Below are 24,586 nucleotides of genomic sequence, written 5' to 3' on the forward strand. Positions count from 1 at the left end.
ACAATACTTTGTTAGTACACATATATTGACAAATATAATCTGTAAGATAGAAATAATAATGTGAGTCATCAATATTACCGCAAATGCCTTAAACCACCGTTCCTTAGTGTCAGACGATAGTAATGTCCAATTCAGAGCAGCTACGGGAAAATCATTCTCCATGATTTTTTTGATTGACTTTGTTATCCCCTTCGTGTATTCAAACCTTGTAATATATATCAGAATATAAATATTGTATACATATATATTGTTTATAATATGAGATAAGAAAATAAGTCGGAAACATGAATAAACATGGCATACATACCATCCTGCACCATTCACTCTCTTAGGATGAAGTTTGGGCAAATCACTTCTTCCTGGTGCAAGAAGCAACTCATCTAACGTCATAAGGTCAACATGAATAGTTGGTGCATTTGGAACAGGGACATCGTCCATCTCGATTTCTGGACTTGGAGGTTGTGGACTTGGAGGTTGTGTCTCGTCGTTTCCGAATTGAGTTCCTGTGCCTGAGACTTGTTCTAAGAAACCACGCCATGATCCAGGTTCTGGGAAAAGCGCCATTCTTGTAAAGTGAAAAAGAAACAATTAGTAATAATAACTAGTAAACAAATAACATCATAGTTTTATCATAAACAGATTCCTAAACTACATATCTAACAATATAACCATGAACTTATTGGAATACCAATCAGGATGGGAGATAAGAAACATTACCTTGGAAATTTGGTGAAATGACAGAAGCTGAAAAGGTTAAAGATTAGTCCTCTATATGTAATAGATTGCCTCGTAAACCTATCCCTGTAAAATTAGCCGGGAAATTAAAATGAAATGAAATTTGGAAGCGGGAAAAAGGATCTAGAGAACGATTAATTACTGACAACAGAGGGCAATCCTTCTCGAAAAATCGTCCCTTATGCTGGTAATTAACTGAGACAGTAAATTAATTTGATTAGAGAGGAGATGTGACTGTCGTAAATTTATCCTTTCCGAGAAAAGTTTTCTGGGAAAGGCGTTGGTAGGATGAGATGTGACTGTCATTAGTTTAACCCTAAGCCCTTTTAAAAAGAAATATGGGCCCGTTATATTTAGACATTGGGCTTGAGAAGGTTAAAAAGAAATTTAATTAAGAAAAGTTAAACGATGTCGTAGAATAAGTAATCAAAGACTTGGGTTGATCTGACTTTCAAATTTTCAAACTAGAAAAGTGATAAAACAGAGGAGATTCATCAGTTATTCAATCTGAATCAGAAGAATATTCAGATGAAACGGAATCTCTGTAGCTTCCAAATTCTCCACCACTATCTTCATTGCCGTCGCCTTCGTAAACGTCTTCCGGAAATTCATCCTCTTCATTGACGAGAGGAATCTCTTCAACTGAATGCTGAGATGGCTGTGTCACTGTTAAACCATTTTGCTGCAAAGGTTCATTGTCTCTCACCCCTACTACTCTACCACGTGGATTGATCTGGGTTACAGTAATCCACGGATTACGCCGACCCGTTACTCGTGGATAGGGGATATATGACACCTGGTCTGCTTGACTTGCAAGTATAAATGGATCATATTTGTTGAGGCGCCTACCTGTGTGTATTTCAGTAACCCCAAACTTTGTTGTTCTAACTCCAACTCCAATGATAGGATCATACCAATCACATTTGAACAACACACATTTGAGATTAATTACTCCTGGGTACTCGACCTCGATGATGTCGTTGATTTCGCCATAGTAATCCAAAGTGATTATTTGTTTTTCTATTGTTCGTGCCCGGTCGTTTCCTAAACATATAGCCACGGGTACAATACATAGGAGACGATATTGCTTGGGATAAGGGACCACCGATCAACTCTAAAAGCCATGTGTCTTGCGGTTGGTTCATAGCCAATTGTGATTTGATCTACGCAAAAGAGACACCAAATATGTAACTATAGTAACAAAATTTAAGAGAATATAATCCTAGTGAAAGTTAGACTTATGTAATACTGCAACCACTTCGAAAAATTTTGGCTTTTCATTTGCTCTAACTGTGTTTCAGACACATCACCGTACTCTCCGCGTATTTGATCATCAAAAATCCTGTAACATTAAAATTAACTCAAAGATATACACAGTAGTTATACTAATATTTAAAAAGCTGAAAACTAACTAAAGAGGAACCAATACCTTTCATAAGGTCGTATGTTATCGCAATTCCGAAGAATGTAATTATGGATATGATCGAACTCTTGGTCTGTAAGCCATACACTTTTCTTTTTGCCACTAAGCCTCCCGATTTCAGAAAAAATGTCAGGCACAGGTGTGGGATAAATACGCCTTTCTCCTCTATCGTCGTATCTCCCATGTTTTCTTAACTTGATTTGAGCATGTGGAGAAAAATAATATGATGAAAAATATGAAATTTCTTGGTTTATGCATTGGGCAACAATAGATCCTTCCACCTTACTCAGATTTTTTATCATTTTCTTCAGATAGTACATGGATTTTTCACATTGATACATCCATCGATATTGAACAGGTCCTCCAAGGATTGCTTGACGAGGTAAATGGATAACTAGATGCTCCATCACATCAAAAAATGAAGGTGGAAATACTTTTTCCAAATTACATACGAGAACAGGAATGTTTTGATCAAGTATATGTAATCCTTCGATAGTGTGAGACCTTGAACAGAGATCTCTGAAGAAAGACCCAATACCTGCATAAATATCATATGAGTCCATATATTCAAATACTAAATATAGCTACTTTAAGTAGAAGAAATCATAATAAAACTAACCCGCAAATTGACTCGTGAACATTTTTTGGTAAGAGTTCAGCAAACGCGAATGGAAACAAACGTTGCATGAATACATGACAATCATGACTTTTCATCCCATATAATCTACCGGCGTGGTCATCGATTCAATTAGCTAGATTTGAAGCATATCCATCGGAGAACCTAACATCATCAACTATCCATTGAAAGAATTCATTCCTTGCGCTTGCATCTAACCGGAATATGGGAACTGGAGCTTTGCCATTGTCCATCAAATGTAACTCCTCACGCGAACATATATCAGCCAAATCCAAACGTGATTTTTGATTATCTTTTGTTTTTCCTTCCACATTCAAGACAGTGTTGAAGATATTGTCAAAAAAATTCTTCTCAATATGCATAACATCAAGATTATGCCTAAGAAGATGATTTTTCCAATATGGCAAATCCCAAAATATACTTCTCTTATGCCAATTATGGTACTGACCATAACCATCAATCCTTTCATGACCATTTCCCCCACAATCTGTTGTGCTATCTACATCAAAATCTCTGAACTGCCTGAGTATATCCTCTCCATCATAGCTTGAAATGGGATCATCATGCACAACTCTGTTTTTTCTAAAAAGCCTTCTATTACGCCGGTAAGGGTGATTCGGAGGCAAGAACCGACGATGACAATCAAACCAACATGACTTCTGACCATGCTTTAGCTGAAATGCATCTGTATTATCTTGACAGTACGGACATGATAGTCTCCCATGTGCGGTCCAACCCGATAACATTCCATAAGCTGGAAAATCATTAATTGTCCACATCAAAACGGCTTGCATTTTGAAATTATTTTTTAGTGAGACATCATATGTGAGTACCCCTTCGAACCATAACATTTTCAGCTCTTCGATCAAAGGTTGTAGGAACACATCAAGAGACCGACGAGGGTGATTTGGTCCAGGAACTAGTATGGTCAGAAATAAAAATTCTTGTTTCTTGCAGAGAGCTGGTGGTAGATTATATGGGGTCACAATAACTGGCCAGAGTGAATACTTCCGACCTGACTTCCCAAAAGGGTTGAACCCGTCTGTGCATAACCCAAGATACACATTTCGTGCTTCAGCCGCAAAATCAGAATAAACATTTCGAAAATGCTTCCATGCTTCTGCATCAGATGGATGTGAAATTTCTCCAGTGAATTCATGTTCAGCGTGCCATCTCATTGACGCTGCAGTTTGTTCAGATTGGTAGAGCCTTTTTAACCTATCGGTGATTGGCAAATACCACATTCTCTGGTAAGGAATTTTTTTCTCCCAGACGTTTCCTTAAATCTTTGCTTTCCACACCACTTGCATGCTTCCAAATTGCAGTCATCTCCCCAAAAAATCATGCAATTGTCTCTGCATACGTCTATCATTTCGTATGTTAACCGTAGTCCCGAGACCAATTTTTGAATTTCGTAAAATGATCCCGGTGCTAGATTATCTGCAGGCATATAATCTTTAGCAAAATCTGCAATTGCATCAACACAATCCTCAGCCAAATTCCATTCTGTTTTAATACTCATCAACCTAGTTGCAGCTGATAGAGCTGATAAACCATCTTTGCTTCCTTCATAGATCGGATTCCTAGCGGCTTGTAGAATATCATAAAACCGCTTTGCTTCTTCATTTGGTTCCTCAGCAATATTAGTCCCATCAATGGTTTCACGAAACACATCTCTAACTATGTTACCACCACTATCTTCTTCCATATTCATTGTATTTTCTTCTTCTAAAACCATATTTTCTACTCTTTCATTTCGACACTCGCCTATATTAACATGACTAGTACTAGGCAATGTTCCAAAATCCTCTCCATGTGAAAACCATATATAATACCCGGGTGTGAATCCTTTCCAAAACAAATGCTTCCATACAGTCTCAATATTAATGAATTTCTCGTTATCACATTTGCTACAAGGACAACTCATTTTACTTTGTTCACGAGAGATTTCTTGATTTGTAGCAAATTGCATAAATCCGGTGAGCCCTTCCTTGCACTCCTTCTTGATTTCACCGGTGACTTCATCTACACGATTATACATCCATTCACGAGCTCTGTATATATTGTGACTAGACATTTGAACAAAGAAAAATCTTCCTCTCAAATTTTATCTGATTTTTGTCTCTCACTTTTTTCAGATTCTTTGTTTCGTTACACGATTGTAACAAGAAAGAAAGCACAAGGCAAACTATGACTTTGTTTGCTCAAAATAAATATTTTCACCTAGAAGTATTTATTATCTACCCACTTGTATATAGTTATTTATTACCAAATGTTGTTAAAAAATAAATTATTTATTACCAACTGCTTATGTGAAGCACATGTCGGTTATGCTTTGCTACAATTAACCGACGAAGCACACTCCACGTAAATTTTCTACAAAAATCCAACTATTTATTTCAAGGACATTCCGACTCTAATTAATCATCGGAAATCACTCATACAATACCGACAATAATGAAGTCCATATTAGTTTCTGACAAAACACCGACAAATGATTCCGAAGACATTTCAAGCTTACATTTTCGTCGGAAATTTCCTATAAAATACAGAGTGTAATCACGTCGACATTAATTTCCGACGAAACCCTGGCCATTAATTCCGACAACGTTCCTATAGATTGGCTTTGTCGGAAATCTCCGATAAATTACCCACTGGAGTTTCTTTTCCTCGGTTTTACGTCGGTACGCCGTCGCTAACTTACCCATAACTTGAATTGTCGGAAGTTTTTCTCGGAATCAGCTACTCTTTCTTGTAGTGATAGAAGCTGTGTTTTGACAAAACAGCATTTGATGAAAGTCATTTACTTGCAGGATGAGAAGCATCATCGATGGCCTAAAAGGGAACTGCGATTTTCCTCGTCTAAGAATAGGTATATAAAGTTTTCAACTTTTACTCCACTTTGGGGACATACATACAAATTGTTTTATGTTTCATATCAGGGATCAGACGGCCTCCAAAGAAGATGGATACAGCCAATTATAATCTTAGCCAGTTCAGTAAAGAAGAACATGAACAGGTACAGAACCTAACACACTATCAAGTTTTGTAGAAGAAAAGATAAAAAGAAGCCTGATTGTTTTCTGGTTCTTGCAGTTGGATAATACATTTCGAACCGGGTTAAAGGGAATAAGGATGTTGTTGTTTGAAGGGGTTAGCGACAGTGGAACCTTTGTCAACACTCCAAAAGACTAATCTATGGAGTAGCTCAAAAGGAGAGGGATTGTTTGTTTCATCACATAGGAAAAACTGCAGGCCGTTTGATTCATTAATATGTTATGTGTTCAATTCATAATCCCTTTGAGAAAATTTTAAATCAGCAGGAAAAAAACCGATTAATTAGCTTAGTTTTAACTAAATTTTAATATCAAAATTTAATCAAAATATATTCTCATCGTTTCAAATTAATAGATTTTTTTTCATATTTTCATAAAAATTACTACCTCCGTTCCTGAAAGTAAGATGTTTTAGATTTTTTTCTTGTTCCACAAAGATAGATTTTCTATATTGTTAAGGTATTTTTTTATACTTTTGAGGAACATTAATTGAGAATATTTGAATTGATTAAATTTCATTGGTGAAAAGTTATTGGAAAGTGTATAATAAAGTAAAAAATAAATTAAATTATAAACATTTATTAAATTCTTAATAAGCGTGCATACTATAGAAAATCTTATTTTCGGGAACAGAGGGAGTAATAAACATGAAAATTTTGTCATTAATATACTATGATGTATTTAATATGTGCGTAATATCATGAAATTGAATGAGAGAGTTACATAAAAGGACACACTCTCTCTTTAGTTTTCGCTGAGAGACACTTTGTCAACTTGACACACTTTTTCTTGCCAGCTATTTTTTTTCTAGACATAATTAACCATGCTTTTTCGTAATGAAAAGTTAGTTCGTGAGGTAATTGAGTTGTAATCAAGTTTGTGTTCAGTTGCAATTAATGATAAAGGTTTAAATTAAAAGATAGGTATATCAGAAAAAGTTAATTGTTTTGGGGCGTTGATTATGTTTATAAGCATAAGATCTAACGACTGTTGATAGTGTTTGGTAGATTGTGCAGTTAAGAGAGCTACTCTTCGTCTTAACGAAGAAGATGAAGAAAAAAATATTTATTTATTAATAGGTGGAGATGCTCTTCTCGAGGTCAAAAATAAAACATTGTGTTCTACCGTAGATGTGTTCGTGGAAGTGTAGCGGTGGATGGATAATATTTGTTTGTTATTGCTGGATTCATGTGGATATGATCTCGTGGTTAGACTAACATAAAGGCTCGTCCACAAAATACCCTAAGGTTTTTCTTGATGTTTTTGGTTAGTTATTGTGAGTGATATTAAGTTTTTGGATATCAAAAAGTAGAGCAAAGTAAACAAACAGAGAGCAATAGATTAGTTAACTACCAAAAGAACAACTCAGTCTAAATTGGTGGCATTAGAATACATGAGAAGAAGTAGCCGAAAGGGCACATTAGTAGTACAACAAAAGGTGCCTCCCACAGAAAAAACCTAGGGATGAGATGACTTCTCAGTTGTTGTGGTCAATGAAGACTTGGTCAGTAGGAGAGTTGTGAACAGACTTGACAGGTGAGTTGTGGTCAGGTGACTTGTGGCTAGAAGAGTTGTGGTTAGGCAAGTCGTGGTCAGCGGTCAGCGGAGACTTGGTTAGGAAAGTTGTAAACAGGTGAGCGGTGGTCAGTCGAGTTGTGGTCAGGGTAGTCTTGGTCGAGATATTTGTGGTCATGAGATCTCTACAATTAAGGCCAATTATAGTCCCAAACTCTTGAGGGCCTAACCTAAGGGGATCGGCTCCAAACACAGTCCAGAGCGTGTAGTCTAGTTTACAAAGAAACTGCCGGGTCAAAAGACATTGTATTAGCTTAATAATACAATTTATTAGTTTACAAAGAAACTGCATAGGTCTTGAATGTGTCTTTTTTTTCCGTCAAGCTTTTGTTTATTAAATAAAGACGGGTCCATCCCAATATCCTTTTTTTTTCCGTCAAGCAAAGGTCCACGACCCGATTAGCTAAACCAACAACAGACTAAAAAATGGGCTTAAAGCCGAAAGGCCCATCACCGACACTGCCCAGATCCAGCGGCACGTGTGGGCTTATCCTCTTCTTGTCTCATCCCGGCGGTTCCGCTGAACGGCTCAACACCGCCGAACTTGTCACGGAGAGCGTCATCGGACTAACCGAGAGCTCATCCCAATCATCACACACCGTCTACTGGGCATTTTAAGCCCGAGACTCAAGACCTCAGCTTTCCTTCTCTTATCGTCATCACCGATGATGGAGAGCTTCACCTTGTACCGAGATCTCATCCATTCTGACCCAAACAACCACCCTGACGACAAGAGCCACCACGCAGTTTCCACCAAAGCCAAACTAGTAACCAAACCCCAAAAAACTACGGGTCCAAAACCGACAGCGTAGAGCTAGTGAGCCTCTACCCTCTGGAACCAAAACCGACAGCGTAGAGCTATGTGAGCCTCTACCTTCCGGAGCTAAAACCGGCGAAGATGGAGCAGAGAATACCTCCCCTTCCCGGGAACTTGAACCGGCGACGGCGAAGCTGAGGAAGCCTCCTCCTCTCGGAGAAAAGCCGGCGTCGACGGATCTGTGATAGCCTCCATCTCCCGGAATCACCACTTGAACATGCAAGCTTATCTTCTCACGCCATGGGCCTCGACGCGAGCGTGTCTTCCCTCCAAGCGGAGAACCACCTTTGGAAGATGGCTCCAATCCAGAGCTCCGACAAGGCGTTCGGTGATAGGCGACGGAAAAGAAGCAAAAAAAAACCTCTTTGATGGAAGGAAAAAGGTTCCGACGCCGGCACGGACGCTCACGCGCCGGCCGTACGCCGGATCCGATCTCAGATCTCCTTTCTCTCTCCTTTCTCTCTCTTCCAAATTTGTTGCCAATTACTGTTTGCTTTAAAATGGTCTTGAATGTGTCTCCTAGGGTAATTTTCTCAAATTGAATACACTTTTTAATGATAATAATTTTTAATAAAATCAATAGTTTTTGTAGTAAATACAATTTATCGAAGGTTCGTTCTTCAGTGAGAGGATTCGAGCTTTTCTATAGTCTAGACAACACTCGTGCTCCGTTTCGTCTGACACCGAGATTGCACTCAGCACCGTCCCGTGTTCAAACCCTCCGACGAGCTCTCCGGCAGCCATGTACGGCGGAGGTGGGTTTCTCTTCAAACCCTTGATTTGCTTTCTTTTTTTTCCTCTCGTTACAAAGTCTGAATCTTTCGGTGGTGGGTTTGTTCCACAGATGAAGTGTCAGCTATAGTGGTTGACTTGGGTTCGCACACTTGCAAGGCTGGCTACGCCGGCGAAGATGCTCCCAAGGCCGTCTTCCCTTCCGTAAAGCTCACTCTTTTTTCGATCTTTCGTGCTTCTTATTGTTTTGATTCTATCATTTGATGTAGCCGGAGCTTGGTGTTAGTGTAGAATCGCGGTTTGGTCTCTTGTATCTTCAGACAATGTGAGTTACTAACTTAAGGTTCTTCTCATGTGTTCATAAGGTTGTTGGGGCAGTAGATGGAGTAGAGGCAATGGATGTGGATGTTGATTCTGCAAAGACAAATTCGAATTCTGAGGATTCAAAGTCTGAAAAGGAGAAGGGTAAACGCAAGCTCTGTGTGGGATCTCAAGCCTTGAATTACCGCCGGGATCATATGGAGGTTATTAGCCTTTTTATCCTCTTTTGATTAGTATTGAAAGTGTGAAGTTTGTTAATGAACTGCAAGTTGTATTTTCTGACTCACCAGATCTTGTCACCAATCAAAGATGGTATAGTTTCTGATTGGGATTTGGTGGACAACATATGGGAGCATGCTTTCAGGTAACGGTATAAAGCTTTAGACTTTTTCTTGGTTGTTGTTTGATGTCATCTCTAATATGTTCTTTTATGTGTGAAGGAGTTGTCTGATGATTGATCCTAAGGAGCATCCCATGCTGCTAGCTGAGCCTCCTTTAAACACTCAACAGCAGAGAGAGAAGTCAGGATTTATCTGTTTATATATATCCTTTTTTTTCTATATTGATTCATCTTGGAGTGTGTTACTGATTTTCTCAAATGTATGACTGACAGGGCGGCAGAGCTAATGTTTGAAAAATACAAAGTTCCAGCATTGTTTATGGCTAAGAATCCTGTATATTCCCTCTTACCTTGTGTCATTGGTCTCCTGCTCGCTCTTTTGAATTCAGATGTCTAACTATAGTTTTTTTGGTGCTAGGTTCTGACCTCTTTTGCTACTGGGCGTGCTACTTCATTGGTTGTTGACTGGTAAGACTTTTGTACTACAAAATTATTGAAACTTTTCTCTAGTATGTGGAAGCTTCCACTTTTGTCATCTTGTTTCTGTTTGTTGTGATTAATCTGAGGAGGCACTGATGGTACTTTTATCCATACTATATTGTGTTCCAGCGGTGGAGGATCAACTACTATTTCACCTGTGCATGAAGGCTATGTCCTTCAGAAGGTATATGTATTACTAGACTTGACTAGAACTCAAGCTTTGTGATGCTGTTTCTTTGGGTTTAGATTTTCTCCTGCAAGAGAAAGTTTTCTATCTTTATTTCCAATGTGTTTCCATCTTTCTTTACTCTCCGATTGTTGACCATCTTGCAGGCTGTTGTGTCGAATCCAGTTGGAGGGGAATTTCTCACTGACTGCTTACTGAAAAGCTTGGAGTCTAAAGGAATTAAAGTAAGTTAAACTAATTTTTACACTGCTATTCTTTTGAGCCAATTTATCTGAATTTTGCTGGTTATATCTTTTGCAGATAAGGCCTAGATACTCTTTCAAGAGAAAGGAAGTACGCCCAGGGGAATTCCAGGTGTGTAGATAGATCAGTTGATGAAACTACTATTTGAGTATCCTTTATTTATTGAGACACATAACAAGAAAGGGTTTTGAAAATTAATTGTGTGTTCTTGACATAGTAGATGTGATATTCTTAGTGGGGAATGTGACAGAGAAATTTTAGCATTTGTCTCAATTTCAGTTTAGATAGTAGCACTAGCAAATTGTTTAGAGGTCGTTGGAGTGTGTAGTATCTTATCTCCTCTCTTTGGATGCTTGCAGGTTGAAGATGTAGGTCTTCCTGATACCACGGAAAGCTACAAGCTCTTCTGCCAGGTCTGTAGTTGATAACTACACCTGTTTGAAAATCTCTGTTGTTTAATAACTCGGCGTTTTTTTTTTCTCAACAGAGAATGATAGTGGGTGATATCAAGGATTCTATTTGCCGGGTTCCTGATACTCCCTATGACGGTATGTATGTTATGCTCTTTTGTCTTCCATTGGTTTGAGAAATTGTTTTTTCTTCAGAATCTAGAGTGTTTTAAGAGTTGAAATGTTAGGTATTTTTATCTTTAAATGTTCATTGATCTTGTAGCCTTAGTTTTCCTGACGTGTTGCTTTTATCTGCAGACAAGTCATATTCAAACATCCCAACTACATCCTACGAGCTTCCTGATGGCCAGTAAGCTCCTTTTTATATATCTATTGCGATTTTTTTGGTGTGCCTCAGATGTTTATGCTGCAGTTGCTGTTGCTTTCCAAGTATAAGATCTGTGGTTGGTATACTGCAGGACACTCGAGATTGGTGCTGATAAGTTCAAAATTCCTGATGCGATGTTCAACCCGTCCATAGTTCAGGTACCAAAACTCAGCACCGCTTAAGCTATGGATTGTATCTTCTCTTGAGCTGTTTTGAGTCTGAAATAGTTTTGTCAGAGATTTTATTGAGTGACTCTCTGTGTTTATTGAAACCTCCAAGACAATTCCTGGAACGGAGAAGTATGCAGAGATGATTCCTTCTGTTCGTGGGTTGCCACACATGGTAAATGCGTAGTCTCTACTCTAGTCACTGCAAACGGTTTCGTCTCTTTACTGACTCTAACTCCACTCTCCATTTTATAAACTTGAACAGGTCATGGAGAGCATCAACAAATGTGATGTGGATATCCGGAGAGAGTTGTATAGTAGCATACTGGTAACGTATCAATCAATTTCAACTCTTAAGATCCCTAACTTGTATAGTAGATATTCATACTTTTTTCTTCAGCTTGCTGGTGGCACATCATCAATGCAGCAGTTGAAAGAACGTCTCGAAAAGGACTTAATAGAAGTATTGTCCTCTCTCGCTTGCAAACTTTCCTTGATTTTTTAAGATGTCCTAAAGAAAAGCGTTTATCATCCATCTGTTATCTTTCATTTCAGGAGTCTCCTCACTCTGCTCGGGTCAAAGTGTTGGCGAGTGGTAACACAACAGAAAGAAGATTCAGGTTTGATATATAGTTTCACTTCTAAGAGTTCACAACTCATTGATTGTTCCTTTACTGACCATTAAGATTTTGGATCTTGAGTAATTAAATACCTTGTTATGTTATATATATATATATATGTGTGTGTCCAGTGTGTGGATAGGAGGGAGTATATTAGCATCATTAGGCTCGTTTCAACAGATGTGGTTCTCCAAATCAGAGTAAGTTTCTGCCTTTCGTTGCTTCTTTCCATTGATCACAGACTCCCAAAAAAGAAGCTGATATTTAGTTTCTCGGGTAACACATGAAGGTACGAGGAACATGGCGCTTCATACATCCAGAGAAAGTGTCCTTAAAGAAGCAGCTTCAGATTCTGTGGAACCTGGGAAGATAAAAGAAACTTGAAAACTAGCTAATGTGTTCATCTCATGGATTCATCTATGTTGTTGTTCTTGATACATTTTCTATCTTTACCTTTATTGCGAGTTTAGAAAACTTTGACATTAACAAAAAAATTGTAATTTTAGTGCTATTTTACTTTCTTTAGTGTTACGAAAAAGCCAAAGGAAACACGTGGAATAGGTAGTTTTTTTTCATAATCAGAACCTTCCACGTTACTAAATCAAGTTAAATCCGGATTAAGCTGAATCTAACAACTTTATCGTGTTACTCAAATGCTAAGCACTTTGTGAAACTTTGTAGATATAAAAACATACGAAAATTTCAAACCACAAGCTTAAAAGTCACGACACTTAAATTGTCAGAGACAAAGTACAAATGGGCGTAACTTCTCCGCCACTACAGACTTGCGTGTCATGTCTCCAGATCTGCATGCAAAACCGATCCACTAACCTACATCCACGTGTCACTATCTGTCACGTCTCTCTAAATAACGTTTTACTACCAACCTTCTTGTGGACGGTAAGAATCGCCGACGTGCCCTTCATTTATTTATCCGATCTCACATTTTTTAATCTTCCCATTGCGTGCGGCTCGAGTCTGTTTATACCAGCAAGAAAAAACACTCGTTTTTGTGTTCTTCAGGGTGACAAAACCATGCAGAGGTTCGTTGACGATGCTCTCGCTGTCACAAAAGAGTGAGTTCCTCCTCTCTGCTCGATTCTTGGATTCATCACTGCATGTTTAGTGATTTTTTTGTGATCTCTGATTTCAAATAAATTGAGGGAGTGGTTTTTGTAGTTGAGCTAAAGACTTTTTTTTTGAGCTAAAGACTATATCCTCCAGCTTCTAATTTTTACATTATTTTTGAGAGATTTAGTGGCTAATTAATAGTTACTGATGATCAATAACATCTTTACAGTATAATTATTACTCGGTTTTATAATGATCACAGTTTAATAACATCTTTACAGTATAATTATTACTCGGTTTTATAATAGTTACAGTTATTGTTTTTGTATTGGTGGTAAGTTTTCTTTATATTAGTTTATCTTAGAGCTTGTCTCTTTGCTTTTGGTGTTCATTGTAGGAGGAAGCTTATGTTGTCTTTAAAGCTTATGTCTATCAAACTATGGTTTTGGCTAATGTTTTGGGTTTTGGTGCAGGTCAGTGAAAACTTTGACTTATGAGTCTTTGAACAACTTTGCAAGATTCATAAACGGAGTTTCTGCCCTTCTCCTCACTCTTATTCCTGGAAAGGCCAGTGTTCTTGAAGGTCTTCACGGATGGGAACTAAGACCTACTCCACGTGGACCTCGTTTACCACGCTGGATGCTTAAGTATACATAAATCTCTTTTAACCTTTCTTGTTATGCCTTGATAACATTAATATAATACTTCCTTACTTGCAGTGGAGTCTCTTCTTTCAACCGCTTTATTCACGAGCTCTCTCTAGATTCTGATACTTCCAGCTTGGAGTATTCCTCTCTAGAAGACGATGAAGAAGAAGATAGTGATGGTATCTCAACGCCTCCATCACCTTTATCTCAAACCTCCCTGCGCTCTTGGGCTAGTCTTCCTGAATACTACGAAAGGCATTGGACAGATTGGATAACGTTCATAGTCTGGTTGGTTTTGGTACCCGTCAGGATACTTCTATGGGTACCGTTTTATCTTTTACGCCTTTTTTGCAGACAAGATTCTCCTATGAGCCCAAGAAGAAGGTACAGACGTTCTTCTAGACCTATCCCAGGGAAAGAGCACCATGTCCCTATCCGAACTACTGACAGAAGACGTGGAGTCATTGAGGTTTGTGTTGCTGAAACATACTGCGTATCACTCCCCTCGTGTTCTTGAATCTTTCTTACACACTCTCATATGTAGGGATGGGATTTGAACCCGACCAAAATTTACGTTAGTTCGGTTCGGTTCGATAGTTCTTTTCTAAGAGTTCGGTTTTTGGTTGGGAGCAATCGGTTACTTCAGTTTTCTTAGGGAAAAAAAATATAATTACTATACCAAAAAACCGAACTGAACAAACCAAATTTCAGAACAAACTAAACCAAAATAACCGAATTTATCCAAAATTTAACAAATTCGGTAGGATTCTCAAATACCGAACTAACCGAACAAAATTTATTTCGGGTTAATTCGGTAAGAGTTATATACTTATGTGGAACTACATGTCCAAACCCGCATGCCTAATCATATGTTCTGTTTTTGCAGGATCTTCAGCTTGGTACTGAGATTTTTATAGAAGCAGTATTTGACTTCTTTCACAAGGCAGCACATCTTCTACTTTCTCCATCAGAAGCCGTTGGGATAATCTCATCATGGTTCTCTTCTAAAGGAGACTACGATGATGATTTTTCGGATGATGAACTGGTGCAGACTTACACTCTAGGAGACACTGATTCATCCCTTACAGAAAGAACCATAACGAGCTTATACAATACAGATACTAGGACTTGTCAAGATGTCATAACAGAGCTTGGGTATCCATATGAAGCTATTCGTGTTGTTACATCTGATGGATATGGTCTTCTCTTAGAAAGGATACCAAGGTGTATATATATATATATAGAATCTATAGTAAGTTCCTTTATGATGTAATCAGTAACTTCCTCTTATGGCTTTTTCCAGACGAGATGCAAGGAAGGCCGTTTACTTGCAGCATGGTGCTTTGGATTCTTCAATGGGGTTAGTTTCACAGTCTCTGATAAACTTTTTGTTGCCTCTCTTATCTCACATGGTCCTTCTATCTTCCAGATGGGTATCAAATGGAGTTGTTGGATCTCCAGCTTTTGCTGCGTATGATCAAGGTACCCTTTGTGATATATGTGTAGTAGAGAGATTCATATGAATTCTAATTTTGCCACAGATTTAATATCACTTTTAAAATTTACCTTCAATTGATAACTATTTTATAAATATTTTACGTTTGTGATGGAAAAGACTAAATTAACTCTCATAAATTATTTATATATATATATATATATATATCTAAAAGTTATTTATAGAAGTTTATAAACCTAAACAATAATACTAAACCATAAAATCCAAATGTTATGTTATTTTTGACCGAGTACATTTTGAAAAGTGATATCCAACTTATGGTATTTTAAACAATTTCTCTAGAACCATATTTTCACACTGTTTTTGCTTGTCAGGCTATGATGTTTACCTAGGGAACTTCCGCGGTTTAGTTTCAAGAGATCATGTGAACAAAAACATTTCCTCAAAAGAGTGAGTTATACAGAAAGATGTAACTTCTTTGGTTTCTTGTACAGTTCTTTATTGATGGAGATCTTGAACAAAATGCAGTTTCTGGAGCTACTCCATCAACGAGCATGCAAGAGAAGACATCCCAGCAATCATAGCGAAGATCCACGAGATCAAAACTTCAGAACTGAGACTCTACCAACCTAACGTAGAAGAGGTAGAGCAGCCTTACAAGCTCTGCCTTCTCTCCCACAGTCTAGGCTGTGCTGCTGTTCTGATGTATGTAATCACCCGTAGAATCGAAGAGAAACCGCACAGACTCTCTAGACTGATCCTTCTTTCACCCGCCGGGTTCCACGAAGACTCAAACCTGTTCTTCACGTTGATAGAGCACTCGTTCCTCCTCTTAGGTCCGGTCCTGTCCAGAATCTTTCCAGCTTTCTACATCCCCACAAGATTCTTCAGGATGCTTTTCAACAAGCTAGCTAGAGACTTCCACAACTATCCAGCCGTTGGTGGACTGGTCCAGACGCTGATGGGTTACGTAGTCGGTGGAGATAGCTCTAACTGGGTTGGAGTCATTGGTTTGCCTCACTACAACATGGACGATATGCCTGCTGTGTCTTTCCGTGTGGCTCTCCATCTTACTCAGATAAAACGTACCAGGAAGTTCAGAATGTTTGATTACGGTAGCGTGGGAGCTAACATGGAGGTTTATGGCTCTCCTGAGCCGCTTGATCTTGGAGAGTTTTACGGGTTGATAGATGTCCCTGTGGACTTGGTGGCCGGGAAGAAAGATAGAGTGATTAGGCCTTCGATGGTTAGGAAACATTACAGGGTGATGATAGAATCAGGCGTTGCTGATGTTTCTTACAGTGAGTTTGAGTATGCTCATTTGGATTTTACCTTCTCTCACCGTGAAGAGCTTTTGGCTTATGTGATGTCGCGGTTGCTGCTCGTGGAGCCGGCAAAGACTCAGCCGGTTCGTAAGAAGGGGATGAAGCTGAAGAAGAAAATGGAAACTGCCAAAACGAAAAAATAGTGGTTTTATAGTGTCTTGTTTGTAATGTTTTTTGTTCATGAGATTTGCTTAGAACAGTGTGTAGACTCTATATGTCAAGTGTCACTTTCCATAACGAAGTAATTCAAGTCGTGGACTGAAGTGTTACACAATACAAAAAGGGGAGAGACTGATATTATACAAACGTTGTATGTTACAACTGAAGTAATGTAAGAGAGTATGTATGAGGTATTCTACAAAAACGACACATGTATAGACCTATATTTTTATACTTGATGCTGATTCAGACCAATAAAAAGATTCAGCAAAACACACATCAAAGGTTTGGGAACAAAGATGGTAAAAAAAAAAGGATGAGTGTTTGGAGCAATCAACCTCAAATCCTACTCTCTCGAACATTAGACACGGTCAAACGTCGTATACAGGTAGCCGTTCTTCGATGGTTATACGACATGCTGGACACTTTTTACACTTGTCTGAACAGAGTCTGCAACGAAAACAAATGGCACAGAGACAATATATTATGAACCGGTTATGGCCAGATAGGCTTTTCAAACTTCTACACTCCACATTAAGTATGGACTTTATGAGATCTAATTGTATGGATATGACCTCATATACTCCTACTTTCTTTATTTAGTACTTGCCAGACGAATCGAATCCAGTGATAAATGCAAACTTGTTGAAGTATCTTACCTGCAGAGAACACGGTGCCTACATGGAAGCAGTACCAAACTGATTTCTCTTTCAAAGCAAACCCTACACAGCACTTTCTCCTGGAGTAAAGACAGATTTGGAACAGAGTTAAGCCAAAGAGGAAAGAGAAATCAATATAGGAAACACCAAAAAAGATACTAAAATGGATACACAGGAGCATGGAGGAAGGAAAATTTTACATTTTGCAGTCTTTCATATTCTTGCTGGCTGAATTTTGTGATTTCGGTTTGTTCACCAAGCGCGGCTTGAAGTCTCCACACCTAGAGGGCATCAAATTAGATCCAATGTAACCAAAACTAAGCAGTAGTGCAACTAGAAAAGAAAAGAATCGACAGCAAAAGGAAACTAAAGTTACCTCTTCAGCAAGATCTTCCTTTGGCATTTTCTTGACTATCTCAGGCGGATGACCACTGAAGGTGTTGTAACTGCTCAAAACATATTATCATGAATCTTCAGTAGGCTTACCAGCAATTTTGGTTAGACCATATAGAAAGTTGGATTATACTAACTAACCCAGATTCTCCATCAATGTAAAGACGAGCTTGTTCCTCCCTGTTCCCTTCATCAATAGACCACCAACCTAATAGCCTGAGCAAGTATAACTTTGTTAATATATAAATATTTTATAGATTAAACCACCCTTCTGAGAAAAAAACAGTTTGTCACCTGGAACCATGGTGCAAGAAGCCCAAGCAATCATGCGCTCTAGATGAAAATCTAAAATAGAATCCTGGTCCAGCTTCCCCACGCAGTAAGACGACGATCTTCTCTATTAGCTTAGACGCAGCAAAGAGAATACCAAGGCCTTGCAGTAAGAACAGTGGAGAAAACAAGACTGAGATAGATATATCCTTAGCTCTCTCAGGAGTCCCCTGAAAATCCAAACCATCAGCTTTTGTTTTTAGTAATGTCCAAAGACAATTATATGGAAAGACAACAGAAACATGTGATGGTGTATACCTCTAGATGCATGCAAAGGACAACTTGAAATACAATGACAGGAATCTTCAACATGTGACCACCGATATCTTGTAGGCTACAGAACCTATCTTGGTGTCTATCATCTTCTGGGGGAACTACCAGGCCACTGTTCCAGTCGAGATATCTTATAGAGGTTGAAGACGAAGCCGTTTCTCTGGCGCGCGAGCTTCTATGGATCACTGGGTTGGACCATTTTGTACAAACAAGAAAAGCAAAGCACTCGGCGATTCTGCAGGCAAATCATTTTCACATATATCACCTTCCTGATTATTTCCACCACCCACAAAACTACTTATACAAAGAAATACAAAGCATACCCAATATTTATAAATAAATCCCACCAGCTGAGAGCAGCTATATCACCTGTATTCGAAATAAAACAAGGAGGAACTGATAAGAAGGAAGGAACACAATAACAAGTTATGTGGAAGATAGGGTTTCAGTAGACAGAGATCAAGTAAGACTAACTATTTAGGCAGGCATTCGAGAGACGCAATATTACCAGATAGCTTTAGGAGTGTGAAGAAGGTAGCAGCCAACGTGAACACCATGGAAATAGCAACCCACAAATGCTGCAGACAACAGGAAAAAAGCATATAAAATGTTCACTTTGAGTGCTAATTAGTTTCTCCTACCCATCAACGAAAAATTAAAAGAAAAAAAAACCCTAAGCCCGTTTTGTGGAAACTGGACGATAACAGATATTGATCAAAAGGTTCTCTCCTGTCTCATTTCATAAACGATAATCTCGAGACTAAGTTGTGTTATTGGAAAACTAGAGACCATTTCTCATTCATGTGTAACAGATAGATGTTACCACAATACTTAAACAAATTGCAAAGACTAAAGCAGCTGAACATCAAGAGCTTTAAAATAATTCAAGAAACACAGGTGGACTTACAGGAAGTGCCTCCCATATTGCTTCATCACTTGTGCTGTCGTCATCTCCTGGCATCAATGCTCGACACATTCTGAAGACAAAGCTTGCAGTAATTCAGAACTTCAAATTTATATGATTCAGTTTGGTAGTAATTTAAACATTTAAGGTTTCGATACCTCAGATTGTCTATGAGTATGGTTACTTCAAATGCCAATAACGGTAGAGATGCAACTTTCAAGCTCACAGCTGGTGGCCAGCTACCTGTCATGTAGGATACAAGACGTCACAATCCGATGAATAACTCTTTTGTGATGTTCCCCAAGATGAAACTTTGAGAATCAGAGCCATCACATTTTATTATCAATCAGTTCACATGCCAAATAAAGTAGATCACCAGAGGATTTAAATACTACACTAGCAAACAAACAAACCCCGGGTGTGAGTGTGACACTGACATGTGAAGGTAAAGCTTTTATTTACCATAAGAACTCTCGAGGTATATACAGAGCAGCAACTCGAATGCTACAAGCAACGGTGTGGCAACAACAGCATGACATGGAGCCCACTGTACAAAACAAAAAAGGGATCATAGACATATTCGTAGTATTATCATTAGAATTTACTGGAAATATCATAGGAAGGACTTTGAGTAATAGTTTGCTAAAAAAAGAGGACATACATGACGGTTACGGGGAGCAACAGGAGCAGGAAGGGAGAACCTTCCTCTTGCAACAACTGCATGAAAAGCCCACAGAGGCAAAAATACCATCCTACATAAAACCATATAAACAAAAAAACAATTTGATCAAGTTTGTACCAATTAAGGAAAGTGAGATGTAACTGGCAAAGCCATAGTGAAAATCTGAAACTCTACACATAATCAATTGGTAAAGGCAGTACCTTTAGAGGATGCGTATTAAATAGAAAATACATATATACATAAATGAGTTTCCAAAAGCTGCAACAGCTAACGTGAGTGAGTGCTTCTCCTTTGTTTTCTAAGTTACTACTATTAACAGCGAGACAATAGAGAGACAAAGGAATCTGAAACTGGTTTTAGAGGAAAGCAATTGACTTTCGATCCTATCAAAGAAACTAGACAAGCAAAAAAACTGATACTTTCCGTAGAGATAACAATCAGAGAGACAATCTCTCGCTTCAAAAGGTCCAAACTTTCAATCGTGTGTGACCTCAAAAAATGAAAACAGAACCAACCCAAAGATGATTCATGCACCCAATTTAAGACAACAGAGAGCGATTACAGAGAGAGAGAGAGGCTGACCACCATGAGGAGGAGAGGGTGTGATCGAGCTTAAGAGCCAAGAAGAGGGTGAAACAGAAGAGTAAAGTATGAGCCGCCAAGGCCTGTATCGACTTCAGCACTCTCCTACAACTCATAATCCCTTTTTAATCTCTCTAACGAAGAATCTCTGGCTTTGAATCCATCTCGAAGCTTTCTCTTTTGTTTTGTTGTTCTCTCTCTCTCTCTCTCTCTCTCTAATGTCGAGTAAACGCCTGTCGAGAAATGCTGCAATGGCTTTTAATGGACCCCTTTCTCTTTCTCTGATTCTTCTCCTTCCTTTTCGTCTCTCTCTGTTCCTCGTCGTTTTTCTTTTTCTTTTATTTTATTTTATTTTCCCTTCAGATTCCTTTTAGATATAAGTTTTTTTTTTTCGCTTTGCTTGCACGCCATTATTCAAACGCAAACGCGCTTAATGTCATTTTCGTTATCTTATTACATTTATCTGAAGATTGATTAATAATGGACCGCTCGGATTAAAAGGGGAAACAAGAGCTTAATGCCAAGTTAGGTAACCGCTTCAAACCTATTTAATGGATTCTGGTGTTAAAAATAAAAGAAAAATAAGTATAATGGAATTCTATAAAACCACATGTAAAGATTTTTAACCTTTCTTTTATAGTGTAAAAAAATTCAAAAGGAATTGAATTTTGTATTAGTGGGTTCTGATGTTTAAGAGAAAAGGAAAATAAGTAATGGAATCTATGACCCACATGCAAGGGATTTTAACCTTTTCTTTTATAAAGTGTAACATTTTTTGGAAGAAAAAAAAAACTGAAATTTGTACTTAAAAACGGTCAATTTTAATACCTTTTTAATAAAGGAATTTCAATACTTGAGTGTTTATTCATTTTTAGGGAAAATTATACATGTTTATTCAAGACTAAATTTTAATCTGGGGTTGGCATAGTTTTCATTTTTCTATTCAAAGTTGAGCTAATTTTCAATGTTATTAGGTTATTTTTGAAACTTAAATTAAATCTCGCTAAGAGAATTCAGAAAATAATTTGTCACATAAGCAAGAAAATTTAAGGTCACACCACTCGTTTATCTTCTTTATTATGTTTCAACATTTCGAATTTGGATCCAATCTCATAGTAGTAGGGCAGGTAAACACAACATCATCTAAACATTTAAAATTCCCATCAATTTACTAGAGTATGAATGATATGGCCCGCATTAACACGATCTCCCATGCTCCTCCTTGTTTATTTCATTTTATTCTTTGGCAAATCGTGACTTATCCAAATATTTACAGGCAGATAAGCATAACATAAAATTCAATTTTATTTTAAACAAGTGTTATATATACTTTAACACTTTAGCAAGTCGCGACATATCTACAGACGATATTTCTATGAATCTACGATTGTGACTTATGAAACAAAACAACTGCATTTAAATATCTGGCAAATTAGATTTGTAGCCATAGATTTTCGACGTCTGCGGCCTGTGGGGTAGATGAATGAGTTTCATTGAACCTCACAAGTAACGAACAGATGTAGAAGAAAACGTCTTAAAACATTTAAACGCATGATGGTCTTTTTCACTTTTTTTAACACGACCAATGGTATAAAAACTAAGAATAAATTAATATAACAACCTGCATAATTGGAAATTAACAAGTAACAACAATAGATCGTTGACGGTGTTAAAATAATATTAAAATGTTGCAATAATACTGACACAGCTTCTACTTTTGTTCAACCAGACACACTTTCAACAGGGACACGGTGAATCTTGTCTTGCTTGGGGAAAAGAAAAATTATTTAGTGAATAGTACAGTATATTGTATTTAAGTTTTTTTTTGGTTTTGACTAGGTAAATGTTGAGATTATTTAGGCCTGCAACACTTGAACAAGATTTATGTAGTTAGTATAGCGCAGCTTGTAAATTCTGAAAGCTGTAATTAACGACTTACATATTATTAAACTAAGAACGAACATGGTGTTTAGGGTGGGTGCATACATGTCTCGTGATTACCATGAAAGTTAATATTATTTATCTGATTAGTGTAGAACTATTTGACATAAATGGATTAGTTTAAACTAGAGTTTTAGACTATGATTATCATTAACTGATTACAGTTAGCATCATATATCAGCATCTAGCAATTTGATTTACCGAATAATGTTTCTTTTATTAGAGAGTCTGCCCATTTCCAAAATCCAACATTTGACAAAAACGTACATAAACCTGACAAATAGAACATGAAGACTATACAAAAGATTGGTTTTATCTAATCACAACCCACAAATAAAAAAAGGGAACCTTCTCGGTGGTTTTCTCGTTATGACTTTCTACGGAATAAAAGTTCTATAATTAATTCTGATTACTATTTGCATAAATTTTTTTTTTTTTTGGGCAAACACTATTTGCATAAATTTATTATGCAATAAATACTCCTACCAATCTATGATGTATTTACATATAAGTTCTCCCTGGAAGTTAATTAAAGCTGAACAATTTAGCGTGTGAGCACCTCTCTATCTCTCTATCTCTCTCTTATATTCGATTCGTTCTATTCCTCGCGACCTTATCCATTTCTTCATCATCTATCTAAAGCCCAATCTCTTTAAGATTTTTCCTTCTCATTCGCTGTCTTCGAGAATATTCCTGCGATCCTATTCGCATTGGCGTTGGATATTTGTCGTTTTAAGAGTGAAACGAAGAGTCGGAGGTGAGAAGTGTGTGTTGGATGAGAGAGATGGCGTCTATACCGAAAGAGCCAGAGCAGGTGATGAAGCTTAGAGACGGATCTGTACTCGGGAAGAAGACGATTCTCAAGAGCGATCATTTTCCAGGCTGTCAGAACAAGCGCGTGACTAGCGCCTAGCGCCTGGCGTAGTTTCGAATAGGGGTTTTACCGAATAAGAAAATGGTTTAATTGCCTAGATTTGGTTTTAAAAACCTAGGTTTATCTCAACCAATATAAATAATTCTACAATTCAATTTGACCTGTAACCGATACAAAATGATTGTGTGTGCTGTATATTGTAACCGTCAGATTTGAGTATTTTAATATCTGACGAGTTCTTGATTAAACCAGACAAGAACAAGCCCATACAACTTGGGGGATCCAAAGCCCAACCCGAAATGATAAGCAATTTTTTTTAATGATCGCCAAAAGGCCCAAAACACACATGTTGGCGTAGATTATTACACTAAACTTTTTATTTTCTAGAATGTAAAAAATTAACATATTTGTTCGAATTTCAGACCTTTGTTTGCCTAATACCTAAAAAGTCAGAATATTACGTTTTATTGACCATATTAATCAATCTATTTAGTTTTGTCTCAGGATAATCTATAAAGTATTCATAATTTAAATAATTTATTGAGAAAATGACTAAGATTGCACTAAAAACGTTTTTGTCACAAATATAATCTCTAAGAATAAAAATGACCAAAATAACATTTAATGTTTTATCAAAAGAGATAAATATACACTTATATCCCAATGGTAAATTAATTTAGACATTAGGATTTAGAATTAATGGGTGAGTTTTAGGATTTAAGGTTTATGATTTAGAGTTTAAGGTTTAAAGTTTAGGGGTGGGGTTTAGGATTTAGAGTTTAGAGTTAAGGGGTGAGATTTATGATTTAGGATTTAGGGTTTATGGTTTAGAGTTTAGGGTTTAGAGTTTAGGTTTTAGGGTTTAGAATTGGGGAGTGGGGTTTTGAGATAAGATTTCAAATTTTGAAAAATAAAAAAAATTTAAATTTTTCAAAAGATAAAATGCTATTTTGGTCATTTTAGTTTTTGAGAGTTATTTTTGTGACATAAATTTAGAAATGTGCTATTTTGGAAATTTGACCTAATTTATTATGGAATAAATTACCTTTTAATTGACAAACTAAAGCGCATTGTTCTACGTATATAATAACCAACACATAGATCGAAAGGTTAGTCTTGGTACACCACCATGATTGTTCGGTTCAGTTCGGATATTGTAATTTGATTTGGTTCTTTCAAT

General features: G+C 37.4%; 4 protein-coding genes across 4 annotated transcripts; 2 read left to right on the forward strand and 2 right to left on the reverse strand.

Annotated features, from left to right (window-relative positions):
• Positions 1-136: 136 nt before the first annotated feature.
• On the reverse strand, positions 137-6,237 carry LOC125591721. The gene is made up of 2 exons (XM_048766449.1): positions 718-6,237; positions 137-565 (listed from the first exon to the last, which is right to left on the reverse strand). The coding sequence occupies exon 1, from the start codon at positions 4,037-4,039 to the stop codon at positions 2,903-2,905; it is 1,137 nt and encodes a 378-aa protein (XP_048622406.1). The 5' UTR covers positions 4,040-6,237; the 3' UTR covers positions 137-565; positions 718-2,902.
• A 2,512-nt stretch (positions 6,238-8,749) lies between these two features.
• Positions 8,750-12,659, forward strand: LOC111210408 (actin-related protein 4). The gene is made up of 20 exons (XM_022710782.2): positions 8,750-8,998; positions 9,088-9,179; positions 9,341-9,499; positions 9,587-9,660; positions 9,737-9,817; positions 9,910-9,970; positions 10,055-10,104; positions 10,246-10,300; positions 10,450-10,527; positions 10,604-10,657; positions 10,906-10,959; positions 11,034-11,094; positions 11,254-11,305; positions 11,415-11,481; positions 11,603-11,665; positions 11,756-11,818; positions 11,891-11,953; positions 12,046-12,110; positions 12,242-12,310; positions 12,400-12,659. The coding sequence occupies exons 1-20, from the start codon at positions 8,986-8,988 to the stop codon at positions 12,443-12,445; spliced, it is 1,320 nt and encodes a 439-aa protein (XP_022566503.1). The 5' UTR covers positions 8,750-8,985; the 3' UTR covers positions 12,446-12,659.
• Positions 12,660-13,021: 362 nt separating this feature from the next.
• Positions 13,022-16,872, forward strand: LOC106387668 (lipase 1-like). Its single transcript, XM_013827569.3, has 8 exons — positions 13,022-13,186; positions 13,655-13,828; positions 13,901-14,297; positions 14,715-15,052; positions 15,132-15,188; positions 15,258-15,310; positions 15,659-15,734; positions 15,813-16,872. Exons 1-8 carry the CDS (start codon positions 13,146-13,148, stop codon positions 16,750-16,752), a joined length of 2,076 nt encoding a protein of 691 aa, XP_013683023.1. The 5' UTR covers positions 13,022-13,145; the 3' UTR covers positions 16,753-16,872.
• An 11-nt stretch (positions 16,873-16,883) lies between these two features.
• Positions 16,884-20,944, reverse strand: LOC111210412. The gene is made up of 14 exons (XM_022710787.2): positions 20,592-20,944; positions 19,989-20,079; positions 19,790-19,874; positions 19,486-19,570; positions 19,331-19,400; positions 18,932-19,001; positions 18,747-18,792; positions 18,409-18,658; positions 18,115-18,320; positions 17,962-18,036; positions 17,804-17,873; positions 17,628-17,708; positions 17,428-17,507; positions 16,884-17,218 (listed from the first exon to the last, which is right to left on the reverse strand). Exons 1-14 carry the CDS (start codon positions 20,705-20,707, stop codon positions 17,140-17,142), a joined length of 1,404 nt encoding a protein of 467 aa, XP_022566508.1. The 5' UTR covers positions 20,708-20,944; the 3' UTR covers positions 16,884-17,139.
• Between the last annotated feature and the right edge of the window lie 3,642 nt (positions 20,945-24,586).

This window comes from Brassica napus, chromosome C8, assembly GCF_020379485.1.
Source record: "Brassica napus cultivar Da-Ae chromosome C8, Da-Ae, whole genome shotgun sequence".
NCBI lineage: Eukaryota > Viridiplantae > Streptophyta > Magnoliopsida > Brassicales > Brassicaceae > Brassica > Brassica napus.

Coding starts and splice junctions, on each gene's coding strand:
- LOC125591721 (XM_048766449.1), bottom strand. CDS start 4,039: ATGTGGTATTTGCCAATCACCGATAGGTTAAAAAGGCTCTACCAATCT.
- LOC111210408 (XM_022710782.2), top strand. Junction 10,105..10,245: donor ACTTCATTGGTTGTTGACTG/GTAAGACTTTTG, acceptor ATTGTGTTCCAG/CGGTGGAGGATCAACTACTA. Junction 12,311..12,399: donor ATGTGGTTCTCCAAATCAGA/GTAAGTTTCTGC, acceptor TAACACATGAAG/GTACGAGGAACATGGCGCTT.
- LOC106387668 (XM_013827569.3), top strand. CDS start 13,146: ATGCAGAGGTTCGTTGACGATGCTCTCGCTGTCACAAAAGA. Junction 15,189..15,257: donor GCTTTGGATTCTTCAATGGG/GTTAGTTTCACA, acceptor TCTATCTTCCAG/ATGGGTATCAAATGGAGTTG. Junction 15,311..15,658: donor TTTTGCTGCGTATGATCAAG/GTACCCTTTGTG, acceptor TTTGCTTGTCAG/GCTATGATGTTTACCTAGGG.
- LOC111210412 (XM_022710787.2), bottom strand. CDS start 20,707: ATGAGTTGTAGGAGAGTGCTGAAGTCGATACAGGCCTTGGCGGCTCAT. Junction 19,401..19,485: donor ATACTCATAGACAATCTGAG/GTATCGAAACCT, acceptor CTTTGTCTTCAG/AATGTGTCGAGCATTGATGC. Junction 17,219..17,427: donor AGGCACCGTGTTCTCTGCAG/GTAAGATACTTC, acceptor TTTTCGTTGCAG/ACTCTGTTCAGACAAGTGTA.